At 47.3% G+C, this 23,004-nt stretch overlaps 1 protein-coding gene across 2 annotated transcripts; it reads left to right on the forward strand.

The window, feature by feature from the left end:
- Window positions 1-4,097: 4,097 nt before the first annotated feature.
- Window positions 4,098-22,998, forward strand: EMP1 (epithelial membrane protein 1). 2 transcript variants are annotated; one of them, XM_012655792.1, is made up of 5 exons: window positions 4,098-4,267; window positions 18,043-18,156; window positions 20,069-20,165; window positions 20,270-20,410; window positions 21,089-22,998. In XM_012655792.1, exons 2-5 carry the CDS (start codon window positions 18,079-18,081, stop codon window positions 21,259-21,261), a joined length of 489 nt encoding a protein of 162 aa, XP_012511246.1. In that variant the 5' UTR covers window positions 4,098-4,267; window positions 18,043-18,078; the 3' UTR covers window positions 21,262-22,998. The 2 variants fall into 2 exon arrangements, with proteins under 2 accessions (XP_012511246.1, XP_012511248.1); XM_012655794.1 differs by having other exon boundaries at window positions 4,215-4,271.
- The last annotated feature ends 6 nt before the right edge of the window (window positions 22,999-23,004 follow it).

Below are 23,004 nucleotides of genomic sequence, written 5' to 3' on the forward strand. Positions count from 1 at the left end.
AGCCACTTTTCCTCTAGAACCACATGCCCCACTTTGTGAGTGAGAATTCCCTCTCCACCAGCTAGCAGTGTCAGGCCAATGGCCCAAATTCTAGGAATGCTCCTGGAATTTAATTGGTTTTATCTTTCCAGATTTTATCTTTTGTTTCAGGACGAGCTAAGGCTAAGGGGACTTTAGAGACTTCTCATTTTGTGAAACTATATTAAAGTCACATCTCACTGAGAGGAATTTAAGAAAGTAAACAATAAAAGCTGGAAGAAAACAGCCTGAGAGAGAAATAGAGGAGCATAGCAGAAAGAAATGAAAGGAAGGAAAAAGGAGGAATATGAAATTTCTGGTAAATTCTCAAATTTCAAAGAGGAGTGGCAAGGAACAAACATTTATTTGACTTTGGAAGATACTGTATAATTTTTTTTCATTCTATTTACTTTTCAAGCAGTGTTTGCTAATATTAATATTGACATCCCTGTTCATGTAACAGCTTTGGGGAACATGTTGCATAATTTAGAATTCTTCTTGGTTAACTGAGTTTGGGCAAAAACAAAACCTATTATTAGTTTTCTGTGGGCTGTGGGGGTCAGAGCTACATTAGGAGACTTCTTGTATCCATCATTTAAAGCTCTCAATTCATACAGTCATTAAAAATGTTCATGCCGGTTCTGACTTGAAAATCTGCCCCAAGTGGCATCAAGCCAGAAGTTGATTCTTGCTGCTTTAGAAGGAGGGAAGATATTTCTGTGCCAGGGTAACACTGCTGCATTGGGCTAGAGCGACATTCCTTCCCAAGAATATATGGTTTTACTGAGGTCACATGAAACTTTGCCTGGGTCTTTGCCCATGTGGAAAATGAATGTGTCTAATCTGCCTTCCAAAGGGGAGAGATGGGAGCACAGGGCAGAAGGGCAGGTTACGCCGCACTGTTTGGAAAGACCATATAAATGCCAGGGGAGCTGGATCGCTCAGCCTCATGGGAGTTTAAACCCTTGACCCCTTTGCTGCCTGTAGTCTTAAAACTGTCCCCTCACGGCCATGGGAAGAATCAGCCTTAACATTTTAATCACATCCAGAGGCACAATAAGCTGGAGCTTCAGCCAGAACCGATCTCATTTCTTTCCCAAATTTGATAACGTTGTTTTCTATTATAAAATGAGCTCAGCAATATTTCAAGGGTAAATTACGAGCCTTTAGAAATCCTGGACTGGCATCCACCTTTTAAAAATATTTACGTAACTTAGCTTTATATGGTACCACCGTGTATGTTGTGTGTGTCTGTGTGTGCACGGGTGTGTTTTAAGAGCTCCAACTATTCAATATTTTCTCTCCAAACCTAAACATCTCTAACAGCACAGAGGAAGGTGAGGTTTATCAGGCCCATCTGGAAGGCTCTGCCAATCTACTCACTTTAAGGCTGGAAGACAGGAGGGCGGGTGGCTTGCTCACCACCGCTGCCAGCAGCAGGAGAGGAAAAACTAGAACTCCTGCTTTCTGAGTCCTGTTTTCACAGCTCCTCCCTCCGTCCCTGACTCTTTCAGACCCAGTGTGGGAATTCAGAAGGACCAAATGGTTCCTCTACTCAAGTGCTTTAAGAAAAGTTCCTGCTTTTTCCCTTAGTTAACCCAGAGAGGGAGGTGGGAGGGAGAATGCCTCCCCTCCAATCTTCCCTGGCTCCAGGTTTCTCGTTAAAAAATGCAACCAGAGCAGGTACTGCTCAGCATCTGAGGACGTCACTCGCTCTGGAGCGCAGCCCTCCTTTACACGCAGCTGAGGGAGGAGGGTTTGAACCTGGCAGGAGGCCTCAGAGGTGAAAGACAACCCAAGAGTAGGAGAAAGCCAGGGAGAGAGGCAGATTCCAGCGGGGAAGAACACGCCAGTCCTGATAGCCCACGAGGGAGGATTCCCAGGCCTCACGGTCAGGCGTCCTCCCCTCCCTGAGGGTTGGGCTGCTTGGAGATCACAGGGACTCCTAACAGTGCTGGGAGTGGCTCCTCCCAGCCAGGCATTTTCCTGATCAAGTGAGTGATGAGAGAGGGAGCAGGTGAGGAAAGACACGAGGAACTGATGCAATCTTTGTCACATCATCAGTTTTTAATGAAAAATCTAGACTTTATCTTTACAGGGATAGAATTCCGTTCTCAGGGACTGTGACGATGCGGCACATTGTGCGTGTGTGTATGTGTGTGTGCGTGTGTGTGTGTGTGTGTGTGTGTGTGTGGTGTCGTTATCATCCACTTCAGAAAATATTCTCTACTTTCCTATGTTAAGATATTTTTTCCTGGGCCAGGCCTGGTGGCTCAGGTCTGTAATCCTAGCACTTTGGGAAGGCTAGAGGCAAGAGGATCGCTTGAGGCCAAGAGTTCCAGACCAGCATGGGCAACATAGTGAGACCCCATCTCTTAAAAAAAAAAAATAGAAAAATTAGCCAGGCATGGTGACATGCACCTGTAGCTGCTTGGCAGGCTGAGGCAGGAGGATCACTTGAGCCCAGGAGTTTGAGCTTGCAGTGAGCTATGCTCACGCCACTACACTCTAGCTGGGGTGACAGAGGAAGATGCTGTCTCAAAAAGAAAAAAAAAAGATATTTCTTCCTAAAAATCATCCATCCATACACATCCCAGCTACCTGAAGAGAGTAATATAGGTTAATTGCAGAAGATTTTGAAAATATGTCAATGTGACCAGAAGAAACTAAAATTCACCTATAATTTTATCACCTAATACTATCAACATTTTGGTGAATAGCCACAAGTCTGTTCTCTATTCTTCTATGGAATATAATTTCCAAAGGCAGGAATCTTGTTCACTTCTGTGACTCAATGCTCTGAACAGGGCCCGGTGAGGGTTGATGTGCAGCATGTATTGGTCGAGTGAATGAATAAATAGCTATATCATCATACTTGGAATTGAAACAGGTTGTGGGGATGCAGTAGAGAATAACAGCAACAGAATTGCTTGGGTTTGGCGACTTAGATCCAAGCTGCTACTGCCAACTCGCTGTATCTCCTTGGATCACTCACTTCACCTCTCTGGGCCCGAGTTTCTTCTTCAGTAAAATGATCTTGTATAATAAGCATTCGTTCAGTGCTCACTGTATGCATGGTGATAAGCACTACACATGAGTTTCTTACCATAACTCTACGAGACAGGTACCTACTCTCTCCATTTTATGCATGAGGAAACAGGCAGGGAGAGGTTGAGTGATTTGCCCAAAGTGATGTAGCAAGTAAATGGGGAGCTGGGTTTGAACTCAGGCATCTGGGCTTTTGCTCTCTCCAGTGGAATTCCCAGGCTGTGGGGTTAGATGACTTCCCAGGCCCCTCCTAGCGCCAGCACTGAGAGAGAGGAGTGGTGCAGGGAGGTAGTTGTGGTGATTATGCTGCTGGCCCAGCTCCCAAAAGTCAATTGTGGAACAAGGTCTAGGTGATTACCACATGAGCTCAGAGAGCAAGGTTCTTACCTAGAGGACTTCCTCCTGGATTGTGGAGAGGCCATCCGGGCATTGAGGGCATTCACGGAGCATAACTAAAGACCAGGGGTGGTCTGAGGTTCAATCAGCGCTCCATCACCCAGAGGCAGGGTTCCGAGGGCTCTTGGCGTGTCCCCTTCAGCTATGGCCACCCACAGGACGGTGCGACAGGGTCAGACAGGGAAGGATGTAAGAAATAAATCTTATCACTCCGGACAGAGAGCTGCAGCTGATGCATTTCATGGGGGAGGAAGGATGGGAATGCCATTGGATGATTGGCTAGGGCTTGGATGAGCAGGGGACTTCTTCTCCTCCTTCTCCTCCCCATTCTCCCGAAACCCTCTGTTTTGCCTCATGTCCATGGCAACGAGCCTCCTTTCTGGTGAGGAGGAATGGGCTGCAGTAAACAGATCTATTTGTGTGACTCCTATTACTCATGTGAAGCACTGTCACTCCTTTTTCCACTGTGGTCTGTGCGTCTGAGTCAGAGAGAGCCTACAACAGGGTTCTTTGAATTGATGGCTCACTCCCAGCCACACTTGACTGCCTGCCAACTTAGCAGGGCGTAGCTTACCAACAAAAAAAAATTTTTTTTTAAAGCCAGACTGATTCATAGAAACTCCTTTAAAACAGGGAAAAGAAACCGCCCATCACACACCCCAGCACTCCAGCGCAGGAAACTTATAACCTCGGGAGGCGGGTCCCTCCCTCAGTGCGGTCACATACCTCCAGGAGAGCGGACCGGGGTTGCAGCCAGCACCCGCCACCACCAGCCACTGGGACCTCCGTCGCTGGGACCCTCCAGGCAGGTAGCGCCCAGCACCGCGGGAAGCTCAGCCAGCTTTCTCCTGCCTCTCCGCGGCTCTCCCGATCTCAGCTTGGCTTTGCTTTTTCTTTGTCCTTCGCTATTTTTCCACGATTCTCTAAGAATCAAGTCCTCGAAACTTTTAGCTAAAAGCGGATACCGAGACAACTTTTCCCAGAAAGTTCAGAAAAATGTATTTTGAGGAGGGAGTGGGGGAAATGAGTGGGGCTGGGCTGTCATCGCCTCTTGCAGCCCCTGAGTTCTCTACGCCGAGGATGTGGCACGAGCAGGGACTTTGGAACCAACCGGGATGGGTTATTCTTCGTGGAGCAAACACCGCATACCTTTGAAATTACAGACCGAACTTGCCAGATGTGTGTTTCCAACTCCTCCGTTTTGATTCCGATGGCTTCCTTCAGGATTTGAGTTGTTTCTCAGCTTGTTATTTGTTTGCTGGGCTTTTTTTTTTTTTTTTTTTTGGGTGGTAGTGGTGGATAGATAACTGGTTTTCAGTTTATTTTTGCTGTTGCTTTTCCTGCCCTTTTGGCTTGTCTGTTTGCTTCTGTTTAAATTCCAAGTATTTTTTTTTTTTTCCTCCTCACAGGATGGGAAGAGGGGGATTGGTTTGTTTAAAGAAAACTGTTAGAGAAAGAGAGAGGCAGAGGGTGTTTCGCATGAAACATGGGAGGGACAGGGAGCTGATGTGGACTCCAGACTCCTTCCCCTCTGGCCAGATGTGCAGGGAAGCTGGGTTTGCGGGGAGGGTGGGGCAGGGGAACTTCATCTGTTCCTATAAAAAATTGTTGCATGGCTTTGTGTTTGCACCCCACAAACAGCTGCATTTCAGTGTGGAGCGAAAAGATGGTATATCAGAAATGATGAAAGAAAAATTTTAAAAGTGGATGTGGGATTTTCCTGCATGGAAAGCAAAGATTATTTTGGGAAGTTCGTCTTTTCATTCTTTCCCAAAATGTGCTTGTACAAAGCAAACACTCAGGCTAATCATGAAGCCAATCCGGAGAAGTAAAGAAGGTGCTTTTCCTACTGGCTTTTTGTTTTTTAGGTTAGCATTTTGGTTGAGTGTCTACTGAGGCGTGGCCCGTTTCAACATAGATACTGGCATATTTTTTCCCCCGTGTAAACAAGGTGAAGAGATTAACAGGATTCAGCTTGTCTGATGAAGTTAGGTTTTTAGATTTAAATGTAACCAGCACTGTGTGGAGTAGGCAGTGCTCCCTGTACAACTGCCCCAGGGGGATGAGTAAGTAGGTGCAAGGGGAACTTTTCAAGAGGAAGGGAACTCCTACTTTTGCTTCAAATGTTTATTATTTCCAGATGACATGGACGTGGATTAGGAAAGCCATTATTAAACCAATAGTGATGGTATCCTGTGAAAATAGTACAAATCTTGTTTTAGTTCTGTGCAGGTTAAAACTAACAAGCAACGTCTAACCCGTCAGCAACTAGAAAAACACCGACCATTCTGGGGGTGTAAACCACCGTGAATTGCATTATCCGCATGGCATTTCACATTATACTGTAGCTTTATAAATGAGAAAATATGCCACATGTATGTTATTTCCTGGAGTTTGAGGACAATTTAGAAAACAGCGTTCTGATTTCCGCTCTCTGCTCTTCCTCCAAGAAGTAGTGGGAGAGTCCCTCGGCTGTGGGAGTTTTTCTGGATTTCGGCTTTGGCAGGACTGTAAGTGAGGGTTATTTGGCCCCCCTGCTGCGCCCCACCCTCAGAGGCAGCTCCAATTCCACCCAGACTCAGAAGAATGGGGGCAGAGGGCTTGGGGGGGGCGGCTGAAGGACATCCTGTCTGGCGCCCTGGCCAAGGGCACCCCAGATTGTTCATTGTTTGTGGGCACTAAACTGTCCTGGGAGTTGGCAAAAAGCCATCAAGGACCAACCCAGAGCAGATCACATCCTTAGAACCTGGCTGCCTCCCAGGGCTACTGGGCAGACCTCTGAGGAAAGGAAAGACTTCCCTTCTGCACACTGCGCCTTTCTCAACCCTTCCCGCTTCCCTCCTGAGACCAGATTAGGCCATAAAGTCCCCAGCCTTGTGACTGGGCTTCATGGAGACAACCCTGAGAATACGCAATCTCTTGGCTTGTTCTGGGGATTTCAAGTAGTGCTGAATGTGTCAGGACCCCCAGAGAGAGCACAGTCAGAGACCTGGTTCCGCGTAGTCCATGAGCCAAAGCTGCTTTTCTGTAGGCTCTGAAGAGCCTGGTGGGGCAAATACCTAAAACCTAGCCACAGTAAAGGGCACAAGGCCAGTTAGTTCCATTCCATCCTTCATTTTATTCATAGAATTCTAAGTTTGGGAGGGATCTCATACATTCTCCTACCATATGCAGAAATCTGATTTTTCCACCATCTTGGACAGTTGGCCATCCTACAGGTTTCAAAATCTCCAGACCAGGGAAGCTCGATACCTCAGAGTGCACCTCCACGCTCATCCCCCTCTGTGGGACTGCTCTAATTATTTAGAGTTCCTTAAATTGACCCAAATTAGCTTCCCTATAACTTCCTGGTTCTGTAGGTCTGAAACCCCCCAGAAAATATCTATTCCAGTTTTGGTTGCTCCACCAAATGCTCCTGATCCTCTAAACAGTTAACCTTCATTTAATATTTTTAAAAGTCTTATTTAGTATTTAATGACTACAAGTTGATGGATGGATTGGTGTCGTATTGTCTTTTCTTCTTTCTTCTTTCTTTCTTTCTTCCTTCCTTTCTTCTTCTTCTCCTTCTTCTTCTTCTCTCTTCTTCTTCTTCTTCTTCTTCTTCTTCTTCTTCTTCTTCTTCTTCTTTTTCTTCTTCTTCTTCTTCTTCTTCTCCTCCTCCTCCTTCTTCTCCTTCTCCTCCTTCTTCTCCTTCTTCTTCTTTTCTTCTTCTTCTTCTCCTTCTCCTTCTTTTTTTGCCTAAGGCTCAGAAAGAAAAGGGAGCATTTTTGAAGCTTTGAAACTCTGCACAGTCAACCATACTTACATGATTTGATTCTGAGCTATTTCATTTTCTAAACACATGCATATGGTTCCTTCTTTAACTTACCACATGTGTATATACACAGCTGCCTGCAAAGCCCAGGCACATTTGGGACTCTCAGCTGTACATACTCAGAGGGACACACCCAGGGTGGCTACCTACCAGATCAGGGTCAAATCAATCTCATGCCAGAAGCACAGGCCCCTCACTTGGCCTTCTGAGGATCGTCCCATAACTTGGTCCATAGTTCATGTAGCCCTCGTCTATACACTGTCACCACCTGTCATGGTAACTACAGGAACAGGCCTCCATCTAATTGCTGGCAGGCAGTCTGGGTGTCAACCCCTTGAGAAGAGCTCATAATCCTTAAGCAGTGGAACTGGAACTTTCTGACCATAAACCTCCGTTTTCCAATACTCCTCCCAGTTCTGCCAAGATGACCCTCAATTTCTGGACTCTACTTGCTCTTCGGTAATCAGGGAAGCCCAAATATGGTCCCAGTTAGGGTTTCACTTGAATTTTCAACATCCCAACCCCAACATACGCACACACGTCCTAAGATGGCTTTATGTAACACTTCAGTCCCTGGTGCCCTGACTAGGTAAAACCGTTTCCCTCAATTTAACTGGGAGATTCACTGATACCTGAAGCACGAAGACAGAAACACAAAAACCTGTGGGGATCGCTGCTTCTCTCGCTTCCTTTCCTAACAAACCATGTGGGTCAACATTCTCTTGCCTGCTGTGGAGATGGCGTTTCCTTGGAGCTAAAATGGACTCCTGTGCCGTTGGTGCTCTTGGCCTTATGTGGCTGTGGCAGTTTTTGTATTTCCTGAGGCTGTTTCATGAATTCTTTCTCCAAACAGGGCAGTTAAAATAGAAAACTCTTTTGGCACAGGTCGACACTGTGGCAAGAATCCTGGGGTGAATGTAAGATGGCTGGCTAGAAGGACAGATGGACAGCGGTCTTGTGCCGACTCTGTTGTATGTCAACGGCAAGGCATTGCCTCCTCCCTTCAGGAGATTGAACTTGGTGGTCCTTTCAGGCCTGGGTGGCTCTGACATTCTAAGATCCTACCATTCCTACTTTGAGAACTCTCTTGGGCTCATGCTAACAGCTAGTTTAACCCATAAAAATTGGTAGAAAAGTGAAACAAGGCAACAAGTTGCATTGAAATGGGCATTTTGGAGAGGATTCTCGACTCCTTGGTGCCTGGGGTGCCTGGGGTGGGAAGGAAAGGAAGAGGCTTGCTTAATGAAACGTAAAGGGTGCCAGCCCAGATGAGGAGGGGCATTCACCAGGCATGAGATCAGGCTCAGGGAGAAACTGAGCTGATCCTGGGAAAGAGACTCCACCCTTTTCTCAAGGAGGGAGACTCTGCAGCGCGAGGGTGTGGCCGCGCAGGTGTGGATGGGAGCAGTGTGGAAGGATCTGCCAGGAGGAAAGGGAAGGCAGAGAAGACAGGAGGGGAGGGAGGGAGAGCAGGTGGGATGTGTACTTCCTCAAGCCTGTGTGTTGGAGGAGAACGCCTGGAAGGAGGGAGAGAGCTAGGCGGACAGAGAACGACAGGGAAGAGGCAAAAGAGCAGGGGAGAAGTGGCGGGGGTGTTTCCTCTCCTAACTCCCTCTGCCCTTGTTTGGGGACCACCCACCCCCATGTTTCAGGACAGTCCTTAGGTCGAAATTATGTTCTTTGTCCCCCATGAAGACTCTTTTGTTGCTCTGGCCACATCTTATTTTTTAAATATGGTCAATACATCCTTGGTATCGTTTGTGCTCCCATTACATGTTTGTGCCAACAAGGCGCTGACCCCCCCGATGTTTCCCTTCTTTCAGGTCAGATCAGAGCAGAGAGCGAAATGAGGTCCTTGATCCTTGGACCTCTTGTTTCAAATAATCAAAGACCCTCTCCCAGGAGGCTGGAGAAGGGGAATTGGAGAGAGATTTGCTCCCCTGAAACAACTAGTTTTGGGCAAGCTGGTGCGTTCACACTGATCTCAGAGAAAGAGTTTTAGAGCTGAGACCCGGAGCTTCCCTTTGTTTAAAGATATTCTCCGTGCGTGGGCGGGCAGAGGACTCCTGTGCTGAGGCCCAGCCCAGCACTGAGTGTTAGAAGCTTGTCTGGGAATTTGCAGGGAGGGCGTTTGGTTCGGGCCTTTGGTGGCCAGGCAGGACCGGCTCTGCTGGGTGGGCCTTCTTGGCAATGTGACAGCAAGACACAGCGGCCTTTGAAAGACCCTTTGATTTTAGCGTCGGCACGGTTTTGAGGGGCTGTGCTGACTCTCTGATGAACTCAGAGATGGTGGGAGGAACAGAGAGAAGAGTAGATGTTCTGGTAGAAGATCTGGTAGAAATTCCAGAACCCTAAGCCAAAAGCTAGGAGAGAGAAAATCACGCAGGAGTAGAAGAGCCCCGGCCTGGAAGCTGAGAGGTGGTGGCTTCAGTTCTGACTCTGATTTTACCTTTGGGGACGTGCATTTCCTTCTTTGTCAGGGGGCTGGACTGAATGACCTCAATGCCTATAAACCTTTAAAGAACAAATTGCCCTAAAACACAGAAATGAGCCCCTCAGCGCGCCTGAGGGGTCTGGGGTGCCTCTGGCTGAGCAGCTGTCCCGCCCAGCTCCCGCCTGCCTGAGGCTGTAGCTTTGCTGGTCGAAGCATGTTGCCGCCATCTACTGTTGGACCCGCCCAAGCGCCTCTGGGGCCGGGCCACACCTTGATTTTCTTCCCAAACCCTAGTTATTATCTTGGCAACCTCTCCCTTGAAGACGTTCTGGTTGCCAGAACACTCCTCTTTTGTCAGAAGCAGAAGGCAACTGAAGCTTCCGTCCTCACCCACGGGACATCGCCCGATCACTTGACCAGCTGCAGTCTGGGGGTGTGGGCTGGGCTCAGGCTTCACGGCCCAGGTCTGGCCTCAGCCTTTGCAGATGTTGCCCAGATCCACCGCTTCCCCTCCGCAAAGTAGGACAAGTGTAAATAAGAGAGAGAGAGAGAGAGAGAGAGAGAGAGAGAGAGAAGTTATTCTCCTTGGGAGCATTTGCAAAAACAATATTCATGCTGCATGTTTGCCTTTAGCATAATTGTTGGCCCTCAGATTCTTCCAGACAAGCTTAAAGGCCATTTCCCTGGCCCAACCCTCTCATTTTACACAAAGGAATAAACGTGATAACCAACGCCTGTGTTGCCCTTGCTCTGTGCTGGGCATGGGCCCTCAGTCCTCACACTAACCCTCTGAGGCCTACAGCTCACGGTTAAGACGTGGTGGGGCTGGAATTGGAGCCCAAACCCCCTACTCTGTACCTCCTTGTACTCTGAAACTCTGGGAGCCACTGACCAGAGAGGTTATGTGATTTTTCCAAAATCAGCAGTTGGTCAGGGGCAGAATTTTTATGAGACTCTGATTCTCCAGTGGATGTGCGCCCTCTCCCTCCCTCTTTCTCATACCCTTTTCGCCCCATCCCCCAGCCCCTCTGTGAGAGTCTACACTAGTCTATACCTGCGCCAGATAAACACTACTTTTTCTATAATAACCCCATTTACGATAGCCCGCATTTGGGAGATGAAAAGAATAGTGGTTTTCCCTGGAGCATGTACCTCCCTGTTACGTTTGCTGCTTGATTGATAGATGGTCCTTCTCCTGGTCATAAAAACTGCCCTGTATTTACCACATCAGGCCCTAGTATGACATGCACAGACTGAGGGGCAACCTGAAGTTCTTTCCTTCCAAACATCAGATATCCAGAGGCAGGAGCAAACCGTCCTTTAGGAGCCTTTTTCTCCACATATTTCCCACGGAGAAATGGAGGCCCCCCCCCCTTTGCCCCTCCTACGTAAAAACAATATTGAGGATGGAAAAGTACACTGACATAAAACAACAATAACAATGGCCAAAAGCCCATCCAAGTTCTCATCCACTCAGCCTGCCTTTAATCCCAGCCTTTTCCTCCTCTGGACACATCCTCTGTGGCTGGTCCCAGAAGGGAGTATTTCCTTTTCTGCTTTTGTGTTATGTGGACGTCCATTTAGCCAAGCCAAATGGTCCTCAATGAGCAACAAACACATCAAAACCAAACCAACAAAAGCAAAGTGATCCCGGCGTGCGGAGGAGGGAAAGGCTTTGTGCCGCCCGGTACAGCGTCCTTAGGAAGAAGAGGCAGCTGCAGAGTGTCAGGTGTCACGCTGAGGAAGCTGGTGCAGGGACAGCAGACTCATGGAGGTCATATGACCAGGGGCAGCTTTGCTTCTCATCTTTTCTCCTGCCTTGGAGGAAGCGCCACATCCTTGGTCAGGTGGTGTGAGAAAGCTTGTTCCGAAGTTCACGGTTATCCAGAAAGGGATGAGAATTTCAGTGTCGGAAATACACCAGCCAACGAAAAGACAGAGGGGTGTCTAGCAGTAATCTCAGGACTGTGTTATGACTTGACTGAGATTTGGGGATCTAAGGTGAGGTCCTCTGGTGAATTCTCTGATAGTCTGGCGGTTCTGCTGCAAAGGGAACCATGTTAGAAAGAGGAAGCATGGGTCTAGTTGGGTAGCCTCGCGGCAGAGCTAAGATTGGTGGTGGGTGTTGCCAAGAGCACACTCGGATGCACCGTCAGAAAGATCTTTCTAATGAGGGGATCTTGGTGGGCAGTGAGCTCCCCATGACTGGAGGAGTTTGAGCACGATATAGCTAGATCCTTGGCATAGCTTTGTAGATGAGTTTCATGAATTAGGAAAAAAATTTTTTTATCTTTTCTTTTTTCCTTCCCTGAGATGCCAACGTAGAAAAAAAATTTAAGACCTCCTTCAGTCTAGAGATTGTATAATTCAAAGAGGTAGATAGAAAAGTTAAATCTGCAGACAAATTAGTGTTTAGAAATTTAAGATATTTTCTTTGCCTTTATTTATTTCCTCTTGAACAAAAGGCAACACACACATATATACCCTTGTATATTCAAATGCCAAAGGTACTCAGGAAATAGTCACGTGTTTACATAGGTATTTATATGAAAGTATATAACATTTGCATGTAATAAGATGTTCAATACACAGTTGTAGGAAAGTATTAGTAATTTCTGAAAAATGATAACGGACTAAAGTTCATGTATGTAAAATAAAAAGGGAAACATTTTCCCTCTAGAATTCTGTTTAATATGAAGCCTTCAGTCATTTTGCCGTTGATTATTTCTCAGTGGAGAAGAAAATATTGCCATCCTAATTCATTTATTTGTTCATTGAACAGATATTTATTTGGTATCTGTCATAGACAAGACTGTCCCTTCAGGGATTTAAAATCTGAGGGGTGAGGGAGCCAAACACATCCAACAATAACTCTGCAATCACTCTGTTACCAGGCAGGCTGTCATTAGTGGTTTGCATGAAGGGCTATGGAAGGGCTATAGCATAGGAGGGGGAAAAAGACTTCTTCTGACCTATGTATCTGGGAAGGCTTCCTGGCAGAGGTGGTATTTTAGCTTGGTTGAAAAGAATTTGAAAAGCGGTTACCACAGGAAGGACACAAAAGTAGAGCTTTTATTTTTGGAAACCAAATTCCAAGATTGCAAGGGTCAGCATGAGGTATTTGGAGCCCCGTTCCTGGTCACGGGAGGGAGGTGGTAGTGTGGGGGTGTTTGGAGGTTTTTGAGCAGAGGAGTGACAAGGTCAGCTAATCCGGTGGCAGTAGGGACGCTATATTACAGGTAGGATCTATATTAGAGGGAGGATCGTGGGCAAGGGTGACGGCCTGGCCTAGGCTGGGACCCGAACTAGACAGTGGCAATGGGACTGGAAAGTGAGATAAATAGTGGAGATTAGGAACTCATCACTGTGATGTTTTGGGCAATAAAACCGGGATGAGAGGAAGAAGAGATAAGGAATTTGGCCTCTGGCCATGATTGCACTCTTCTCTCCAGAAAAGCTGCCTAAGCTGGCTGCAGCCGGCCAGCTAGAGCCATCCACACGCCACTCGGAAAGCCTGGTAGACACGGTGGCCACATTGCCTTTCAATACGGGAGACTCTCACCCACTCGCAAGTGAATCATAGAAATTTGAGCCTTGCGAGACTCCCCCGCTGTTCACATCGTCCCCAGGCTCAGGCTGAGTCTTCAGTGACTCAGGCCTGGGATTCCCACCACTTCCTTCCCCAGCAGTGGGTTTCTGGCTACTCTCTTCTACTGCAGTGCTTCCAATTATTGTGCCTTGGACCACCCTTGGAGAACTGCTTCCCCCAGACCCGGGTGGCAGCTCCATCAGCACACAGACTCCACAACAGGAAGAAGTTATCTGACCCCTAGCTTAGCACACACGGAGCCAAATTATGCACATCTGAATTTCCCTGCCGTTCCTTAGAAGCCAGTTAGTCTGGACAGTTGCTGCAGAATTAGTTTCCCATCAGAAACTAACTAATTCCCACGGGATCTGATTAACTTCTCACTGGGCAGAGCACCCAAAAACTGCTGGGCTCCCTGAACAAAGGCAAAGAGGTCACGCGAGGCAGCCTCAGGGTTATCTTCCTTTGATTCCTTTCGTTTTGTGTGTGGGGTGGGGAGGTGCCAGAGGGAGACGGGAAGCCAATAAAGGTTTAAATGGATGAGACAACTAGAGAGGGTGGTTATCTCCCCCTCTATCCCCCCGCCCCCACCTTAGTTAGTCCTTTATAGCTACAGTCACCCAACTGTCATGCTCAGGGTTACTTCTACCAACTATAGTCCATTTTCTATGAGCGAAGAACTGAATCCAAATTCAGAATGGTCGGTGGTTGCGAGGCTTGCATCGGAGCCAGGAGCATAAAGGGGCTGCTGCTGCAGTGGTCTGGGCAATGCAGGGGAAAGGGAGAGACAGGTCAGAGACAGGAGCCGGCGATGTGGGAAGGAAACCGGCAGGCATTAGGCAGAAAGAACAGCAAAGGGATATTGGAGCCCTGTGTGTGCTGATCCCCATTTCTCTGAACAATCCCTTCTCTCCGAGACAACGCTCATGCCTCCTGTACCTTCCTCAGTTTCCCACCTGGCCCCTGGCCAGCCCTGTGCCGAGCACGTTGGGGAGGTGAGGCTCAAGAGGCCTGCTCCTCTTGCAGTGGTGGATGTGAACACCTGTTCCTGGCATCCCACCGAGAGGACAGCGGACGACCTACCCTTCAAGACCACGATGAATTGACTCGCTCTGGTGGCCTAGATAGGGGAGTCTAAGCACCATCAATAGATGTTGTTATGGGAGTTCCCGACAACCAGTGACAAACTTTGGGACTGCCCAGCGCACAGATGCTCTGCAAGAAGCAGGCTTTGCTCCGGAGTATTCAGAATTGCGGTGCTGTTACGCCCTGCTTCCTGCTGTGAGCTGCCCAGCTGTGACTAGGCTATGCTTTCCACTGGACAGTGCCACCCGTAGCATCTTAGAGAGGTGTGAGGGAGAAGTCTGTTATTGTTTTAGTGAAATATACTGCGAAGGAAGAAAGTTGTAGCAGCCAATACTTCCAATGATATACATGAAAGTGGTCTTAAGTGATCTTAAGTGGTCTTAAGTGGTCATAAGTGGTCTTGTTCAGTGCCTTTGTCTGAAGCAGTGTACACAGTGGGTAAGGGAATGAGTCTCCCTGCTACAAGTAATGGGCGGACAGAAGTCTCAAGAGCACGGGCTCTTCCGTTATCCTGCTCTGCTGTTTGATGGATTCCCAGACACTCACCCATTGGGTACCACTGATGGGGCTCCACTGAACCTCAAAGGTTGCCTCCCTCCGGGCTGGGGGTTTCTCTGTTGGGTGGGATGGGGGGATCTCTCTGGTACAGTACAGAGACTAGGAAACCACTAATGATCCAACCTAGAAATTTAAAAAATTCACTCTGTTTTCAAACGTGTTGGGGGAAGGCCACTGAAAATGATGGAAGCCCTGCTAAGCTGGCGATGGATGATACTAATAAAACCTGGCGAATGTGGGCAGCGAAAGATGGAGAAGTGACGTGTATTATGTGATAGCTCCAGCTGAACAGCCTCTACCTCTGGTTGGACACAGCAGCCAAAAACAGAGAGAATTGTGTGTCTTATACAATAAGAACATTTGCTAATCCGAGACATTTTGGTCCTTTCCACGGTGAAAAGACACGGCACGATCACAAGAATCTGAGACGACAGAGAGTCGCTTCTTTGCCCGATTCCTCCACTAGCTCCTGCAGCGGAGGCGGGGCGGGGGGCACGGTGACCTCTTGGGACTGCGTTAGATCAGAAGAGAGCGTATGTGGTTGTGACGACACACAGCCCAGGCAGAGGTGCAGCCAGACGGGTCAGCAAAAGGGAGACTGTTAGCCAGGCGTGGCGGCACATACCTACAGCTCTTGCTGCTTGCGAGGCTGAGGCAGGAGGATCACCTGAGCCCAGGAACCCACGAGTTCGCGGCTGCAGTGACCTATGATGACGCCATTGCACTCCAGCCTGGGCAGCAGAGTGAGACCCTGTCTCTAAAAATAAATAAATGAATAAATAAACATATAAACCAAACCAAAGGGAATGTGAGCCGGGCAGAGGAAGTCATATTTTAAAGAGCCCAAGGAGGATTACACATAAGTGCTCGTTCGTTATATAATATTCGTAATTCTCTGCAGTCAGCCTGTTCCTTTCTCGCGAGTTAAGTGTCCAGGGGATCAGGGTCTGGCGAGGTGTGATGCTTGGGGCTGTTAGGAGGATCGGCTGAGAGAGTGAACTTTCTCCTGGTCATTCCTGAGGGCGTCTTCTTACAGGTCTCTCCACTCAAGGTTAGACAAAATGACTGAGAGGACCAATGTGATTTTATACACACTGCCCTGTGAACGAGAGAGCAGATATCTTATTGTTAATACTTGCACTGAACATGGAGCAGCCTGCCGATTAAGTAACTGGGCCGGGTTGGCAACAGCTGCACCCGCAGCTTCACTTATGAACAACAGTAATAATAACACCCACGACGGAAGCAACCGCATTATGAGTACCTGCCATGTGCCAGACACCACGCTAGGTGCTTCATGTACATAATCCAATTTAATCCTCACACTTCCCTGTACAATTGACATTGCAGCCTCTACTTTACATACGAGGGAACTGAGACTGAGCCGTCAAATAACTATATATGATTCTAACCCAGCCTCTCGTCTGATCCAAACACCTCTTCTCACTGTGCAGTAAAGTCAGGCAGAAAATTGTGGAGGTGCGCGAGAACCTGAGAAAAGCAAAAATGAATTTGAGTGTGTGGAGAGATTATTAATAGCAAGCTCTCTCCCGAGGAAGCAGGATAAATGCCATCATTTTTGCATTCGTGGTGAAATTGGACTCACTCCTGCAAAACAGCCAGGCTTGGAGGGAAGTGCCCCCAGCTTGGGGAAAGGTGATTGGGGGTGGTTAGGGTGGGTGGCAGAAGCCCGTGTCTGCCTCTCCTTGTGTTTCTTGCCTGCAGAGAGCGAGGCTCCCTGGTGTACATTAGATCATTCTAGATTTTTGAGCATCTGAGGAGGAAAGTGAGCGGAGAGAAAAGGCACCTATAAGTGCTGGAGCGATAGTATCAGTGCGCTCGAATAAGTACCTGCTCCAGCACACTCAGAGCGTCAACTAAATGAGGTGGAGAGAGAAAGACAGTGGGACAATCGCAGGATGTGCGGGGCGTCCACACCCCCACTCTGCCTAGGGTGTGAATAACCTCAGCCCTTTCCTTTTGATGTCCCTCGGGAGCCTGCACTGCATTTTAACTGTCTTGGGAGTGACAAAGCGCTCCTTCTGCCGTTGACATAAAGCAAGACGGCCTCCCCCGCTGCGTCCTTCACACTTCCTTTATTTTCTAGGCTTTATGATCCATGGGCTCCCTTCTTGGACTCCGCTGAGACCATGGCTGAAAGCGTTTGTTTATCCACACACACCATTAATCAGTATTCGTTCCCAATTCCCCCACCCTGTGATTTATGCATTTGCCTGTCTTCTGTATTGAGTCCTGAAGGATTGGAATTCGTGTAAATATCACGCACAAGCGGAAGGCACATTTGGTGGTGTCTCAAGCTGCAGGTTTTTAAAGCCCTCAGAACGGTCATACTGAGCTGTAGGAAATATAGCACTCTGCCCCAGACCGATAGCAAGCTCTCTACCAGGGACCACACAGAGCCCAAAGGCTCAGGTGGAGTAATACTCGTCTGAAATGTTCAATCAGTAGGTGACCATTAAACTGTAATTAGGTTGTTATAATTATTGAAAACCAAACAGCATTATTATAGTAGAAATTGTGTCTCTCACATTTTTATATCTCACCCAGGATCAAATTAGTAGCCTATTCAGTCTCTGGGCATGGAGTAATAGTTGCTATACTGTAGAAGGCATTCACTTCTACTAAAATTCTGGATGAGCAATTTGATGGAAGCATGGACATGTCCCTAGTGGAAAATGGAAATTTCTATGACATGGTCGCACAGAGACCTGAAAATTACAAAGGCCCTTTAAAAATCGGAGTCCCACTTTTGGCCTCTGAAACACAAACAAAATAAAATATTAACAGTTGTCGTAAAATGTACTTCTTTTTTGAAATAGGTCGTATTAGAGAAATGGGTAGGTAGATACCTGAGAAGAAACTGACTTATGTTTACATTTAGGTATGTGGAAATAGATGAACAAGCACTTAGTCATATCGGAGCTAAGTTAACAAGGTATTTTCAGGAATTTTTGAGGAAGTTGTGATGGTTTTTATTGCAAATCTTCCCCATTTTAGCAGATAGCCCACATGTGGGAAAGCCGAATTGTCTTACTGAATCCAACGGTAATCTTTTTGTCCCTTCCTTTTTCTTTTCAGAACTCTCTTTGTTCACGAGTTACCAAAGAAGCCAAGATGTTGGTCTTGCTGGCTGGTATCTTTGTGGTCCACATCGCCACCGTTATCATGCTATTTGTTTCCACCATTGCCAACGTGAGTAACGTTCTTTTGTTCTCTCATTCATTAAGAAATCACTTGAATATTTGCACCAAGTACTACAAAAGGAGTTTAAGCCATAATTCTTGCCCTTTGTGAACTTACAGCTTAGTCGTGGAAAAAAAAAATAAACACACACTTGCACTTCAAACAATTAAATGACAAGAGGATAAAAGTGAGTGTTCCTATGAGTGATCTTGCCAGGGCTGTGGGCATTTAGAGGCTGGAGGATACAGTGGGGCCTCTTCAGTCTCTAGAGGAGCTTTAGGGGAACTTGGAGGACTGGCGGACGGGTGAGGTTTCCCTTAGTGAAAGACGGATGGTGGAAAGAATGTAGGGATGCCTTCCAGGTGCAGGTGCTAGCACAGGGGCACCTGTGGGAAGGACCAGCTTTGGTCATGGCATAACAAGGACACTCACGTGGCTAGAGCAGAACGTCCCTTCCTTCTGGGAACTTGGATTAGGAGGATGGATTGGAAGGAGTGAGGGGAGGAAAGGCTTTGATTGCCAGACTGACAAATTCAAGTTTTAAGTGGAGAGTAGCATGTGAAAGTGAAATTTTGCAAGATTTACCTGGTGCCACTGAATTAACTCACTCAGACAAAACAACATAAAAATATCCTGCGGAGGTAGCGCTAGTCTCTTCTCTCTGAACCTTGGGCTACTCTGACCTCTAGTGGCAGTGGATAGCGCCCGACTTGTGTTGGCTGTGCTTTTCTCAGAAAAAAGAAGACAGCTCCTTGGACTTAAAAACCAAGGCCACCAGTCACTAGACAGGCAAACGATGGTTCCAGAATCTGTTTAGGTCCTTTTAACAGTTAAAGGATAAATAGGTTTTAAAGTTCAGACAAGCTTTGGAAATGCACGTGGGTGCGATTACACGCAAAACTCATTAAAGCATAACTGTGGTAAGATACAACCCCTGCCCGTGCGGCCTCCTCCAGATTTTGTAATTTAGTCATTCTATATGCCAGCTCCTAGATCTCTCAGCATAAGTCCGATAAACTTCTTTAGAGGGTATGAATGGGTGCTACGGTGCTGCGTATCTGTAAGTCATCAGCCCCTAATGTAGGGCTCAGCACACGGTTGTTTATTGAATGGAGAGCAGGTGATTGCATGTCCTTGGTCCTGCCTTTCCAGCATGTGCATTTGCATGGTGCATTTGCATGGTGCATGTGCGTGTGTATATGTGTGTGTAGACTGGACCCTGCATTTGTTTTCTATTCCAGAAGGATAATTGTTTTCTTTGGGCCAGGCAGGAAGTGATGCCCGGGGAATCTGTTCTGGTCACCCTTCCACTTCCAGTGGCCCCCACAGGAAAGCTCCCGCTGTGCTATGTTACTATGAAATTACTCTGCATGTTGTGACAGTCAAATCAGATCCTTCTGTTTAGACGAAAGTGGCTTATTGACCACCCAGACTCATTGCGCTTTTCCCAGTAGCTCTTATGTTTCTTAGTCATCTCCAGTTGGACATTTTCCTTAACATTCTCCCCCCTTGTTAGCCAGGCCCTTCAATGAAACAGTCTTGATAGAGGGTATGAATTGCGCCTACTTAAAACCAATGTCCTCACCCCGGCTTTCTCTTTCTTAGAAACTTAGAATTTTACATCACTGTGGTTAAATTACTTCCATTTTTTTTTAAAGTCATGAAGAATGTGAAGCCCAGAGAGGCTAGGAGATTTTTGTTTTCCCAGGTTTCACATTCTTCTCTTTTTTATCCCTGGGGACCTTTGTGACTTCAGTTTTAATCAGACCTATTTCCATCCGGAGATAGTCTGCTTAGCCATATTTCTGGCTAAATAGAGTGTCTTGATTAAGATTTGGTCCTGGCGCAAACTGATCTGTTATTTTCTTTTTAAAGCAGAGGATCAGTTTTTAATCCACTTTTTCTTTCCTTCTGGTTTTAGGTCTGGCTGGTTTCAAGTAGCACAGATATGTCAGTAGGTCTTTGGAAATTCTGCTCCTCGGGCAGCTGTAACGACTCCCTGCCATATGCCAATGAAGGTAGTTATAAAGATATGGATCTGGAGGGGACAATGGTGTGGTCAGGGACACATCCAGCCCCTGGGGTGGCCTAATGCCCTTGCTCTCCTCACCTGTGTCCACAGATGCCCTCAAGACAGTGCAGGCCTTCACGATTCTGTCCATCATCTTCTCCGTCATCTCCCTCGTGGTCTTCGTGTTCCAGCTCTTCACCATGGAGAAGGGAAACCGGTTCCTCCTCTCGGGAGCCACCATGCTGGTGTGCTGTGAGTATCTCAGGGGCAGACTCCAGTTTATGCAGGAGAAGCCTGTACATCCATTTTACCACGGGTGCTCCTGGCAACTTGAACAGACGAGTACATAGCTCAGAGAAACTGCCTTGGACATTTTTCTCCTCTGGTTATTTGTTCTCTTGTGGAGGACTTTGGATTAAGAAGCCTGTTTTGCTTCATTGTTTAAAACCAGTGCTCCTGGGTAGATACCAGGTGGGGGCCACTCCCATCAGTAGCGCGGGTATACAAGGCACTCGCGGGAGGTGAGGTCTGAGGAAGGATGTGCACTGCCACAGTGCACGAGGTTTTTGCGATTCTCATTCGCCTGTCATTCTTCCCCAATGCACCCAGTTTGGTGGAAGGCTCCCTGAAGAGCCTGCCTAGCCATGCTGGGGTCCAGATGGGACAGTTGGGTGGCGGGCCTGGCATTCCGTGTTTTATTTCCCATTTGCAGCCACACAAACCGGTGCAGATATGGGAGCCCAGACACCACTCATCTATCAACACTACTGTCAAGCTTGGTCCAGGGCAAATCAAGAGAACTACTGTTTAGGGACAAACAACCAGAGTTTATTTTCCCATTGCCAAGGAGGGAAATAGGATCTTTAAATTATAAAAAAACTTTTTCTTGCTTTTAACAAAAACTTACACATCTTTTTCCTCCTCCTGCAGGGCTATGCATTATGATCGGGGCGTCTGTCTACACTCACCATTATGCAAACAGCAATACAGACTACTTCCTGGGGACGCAGAATCACCACGGCTATTGCTTCATCCTGACCTGGATCTGCTTCTGCTTCAGCTTTATCATCGGCATTCTCTACCTGGTCCTGAGAAAGAAATAGGGCTGAACAAGTTCACGGGGATCTGGGGGGTGGGAGGAGGACCGTTGAACCTGGGAGGGAGGTGGAAGATGCTGTAGGAAAAACCAAGACAGGGGAGGGGGTGGGAAGGGGGAGGAAGTGGGAAGAGGCCAAAACCCAAACCGTTACTGAGGAGATTCTCCACTGCCAAGCCCCTGCCCTTGGGTGAAAGTTGGCTAGTACTTTGGTGCTCCCTTGTTGCCGGCCAGAGAGCCTCCCTCCAGCGCCAGATTTGGCCTCCAGCTGTTCTCAGCAACTCTCACTGCCTGGGGCCCATCAGCTGCCCCACCTTGGGCTCCACTTCTGAGGGTGAATTCTGGGTCATGCACTGAGGTCCACATACCTACTGCACCAAGTTAAAATAGCGGTACAAGTTTTGGCAAGAGCAGGTATTGCCTTTGTGCTGAATATGCTAAGCCTGGAAGTCATCCCACTTCTGACCCAAAGCAAAACATCACACATCACATTCGAGTCCGAAGTGCCTACCGGAGGGCTTTGGCTAGCCAGCCGATGTCCCTTTCGAGAACAGATACTTAGCTCTGTGGAATTCAGTGACAAAATGGGAGGAAGAGAGGTGGTTTATAAGGCCAAGTTGGTGGGTTAGCTAAACCAAGAGAGAGAACTTTTCCCAGCGGAAGGCCTGGGGGCTGGTCAGAGCCCAGACCAGACTTCACATGGCTGTCCTTCGTGGAGCCCTCTTGCCATGGACTTTGCTAGGCCTCTCACTTAAAACCAAGGCAGCTCTTCTGGAGTTTCTCTGAAGCCACTAATGAAAGCACCACACAGACTAGGGGATCCAAGGGGCAATCTTACAGCAGTACTATATCAGAGTTACGTTTTTAGGATTCCCCTCAATGCAGTCAATGTATCTTTTAAGTATGTAACAGGAGAGAGATGGACACGGCTCCTTATAACACAATCCTACTATTCTTCCTCTAAATTATAAACTTTTGAGTAAGTTGTGTCTGATTATCCATGTTGGAGAACCGGGCTTCTAGACTCAGTCGTAGCTCTAGCTTTGACACCTGGCTGAAGTGGTCACCTCTTAGAGGCCCCACCTGTCCCACTTCACAGGTGAGGCATGGCCATTTTGGAAGCTAATTCAAACACGCACCAAATGAAACCAAAAAACAGGCCCTTGGGTGAAAGGTGCTATATAATTGTGAAATATTAAGCATACTATATATCTGTCATGATGAGAACAGAATGCCTGTGCTCCCAGGAAAATAAGATAATCCCATGAGATAAATCAAAATGTAGGTGATGGGCAGATCTTTTCTTTAGAATAGAAAAAAAAAAAAAGGCAAAAACTCTTGTGGTACCTGGTCAGATGGTAGTCGAGCTGTCTGCTGCCGCAGGAGAATCTCTCTATAGGACTTAGAGGTAGTATGTTATTCCTGGTTAAGCAGGCATCGCTCTGCTCTAGAGCAGCTATTTTAAGCCATCTCAGATTCTGCCTAAAGGGATTTTTGGGGGGGAAGACATTTCCTTTATTACCCTGAGAAGAAGATCTACCCCAGGGAGAATCTGAGATATCTTGCCTACTTTTCTCCATTAGTTTTCTCCTCAATCCATTTCTTTTATACCTTTCCTATTTAGGGAGTTGTTAGGCCATGATTGCTGGTATTTATGTAAAGGGACTATTACTAAGTATATTTCTCTGTGTTTATTCTGGTTAAGGAAATGTTGAAGGCAGGTTCCCAAATGACCTGGGCTGGGATTAGA

The sequence above is a fragment of the Propithecus coquereli genome, unplaced genomic scaffold, assembly GCF_000956105.1.
Source record: "Propithecus coquereli isolate 6110/MARCELLA unplaced genomic scaffold, Pcoq_1.0 Scaffold487, whole genome shotgun sequence".
In the NCBI taxonomy this organism is placed as follows: Eukaryota; Metazoa; Chordata; class Mammalia; order Primates; family Indriidae; genus Propithecus; species Propithecus coquereli.

Excerpts from the sequence above, each read along its gene's own strand:
- EMP1 (XM_012655792.1), top strand. The coding sequence starts at position 18,079 with ATGTTGGTCTTGCTGGCTGGTATCTTTGTGGTCCACATCGCCACCGTT. Across the intron at positions 18,157-20,068 it reads TTGTTTCCACCATTGCCAAC|GTCTGGCTGGTTTCAAGTAG; the intron begins GTGAGTAACGTT and ends TTCTGGTTTTAG. Across the intron at positions 20,166-20,269 it reads CCTGCCATATGCCAATGAAG|ATGCCCTCAAGACAGTGCAG; the intron begins GTAGTTATAAAG and ends CTGTGTCCACAG.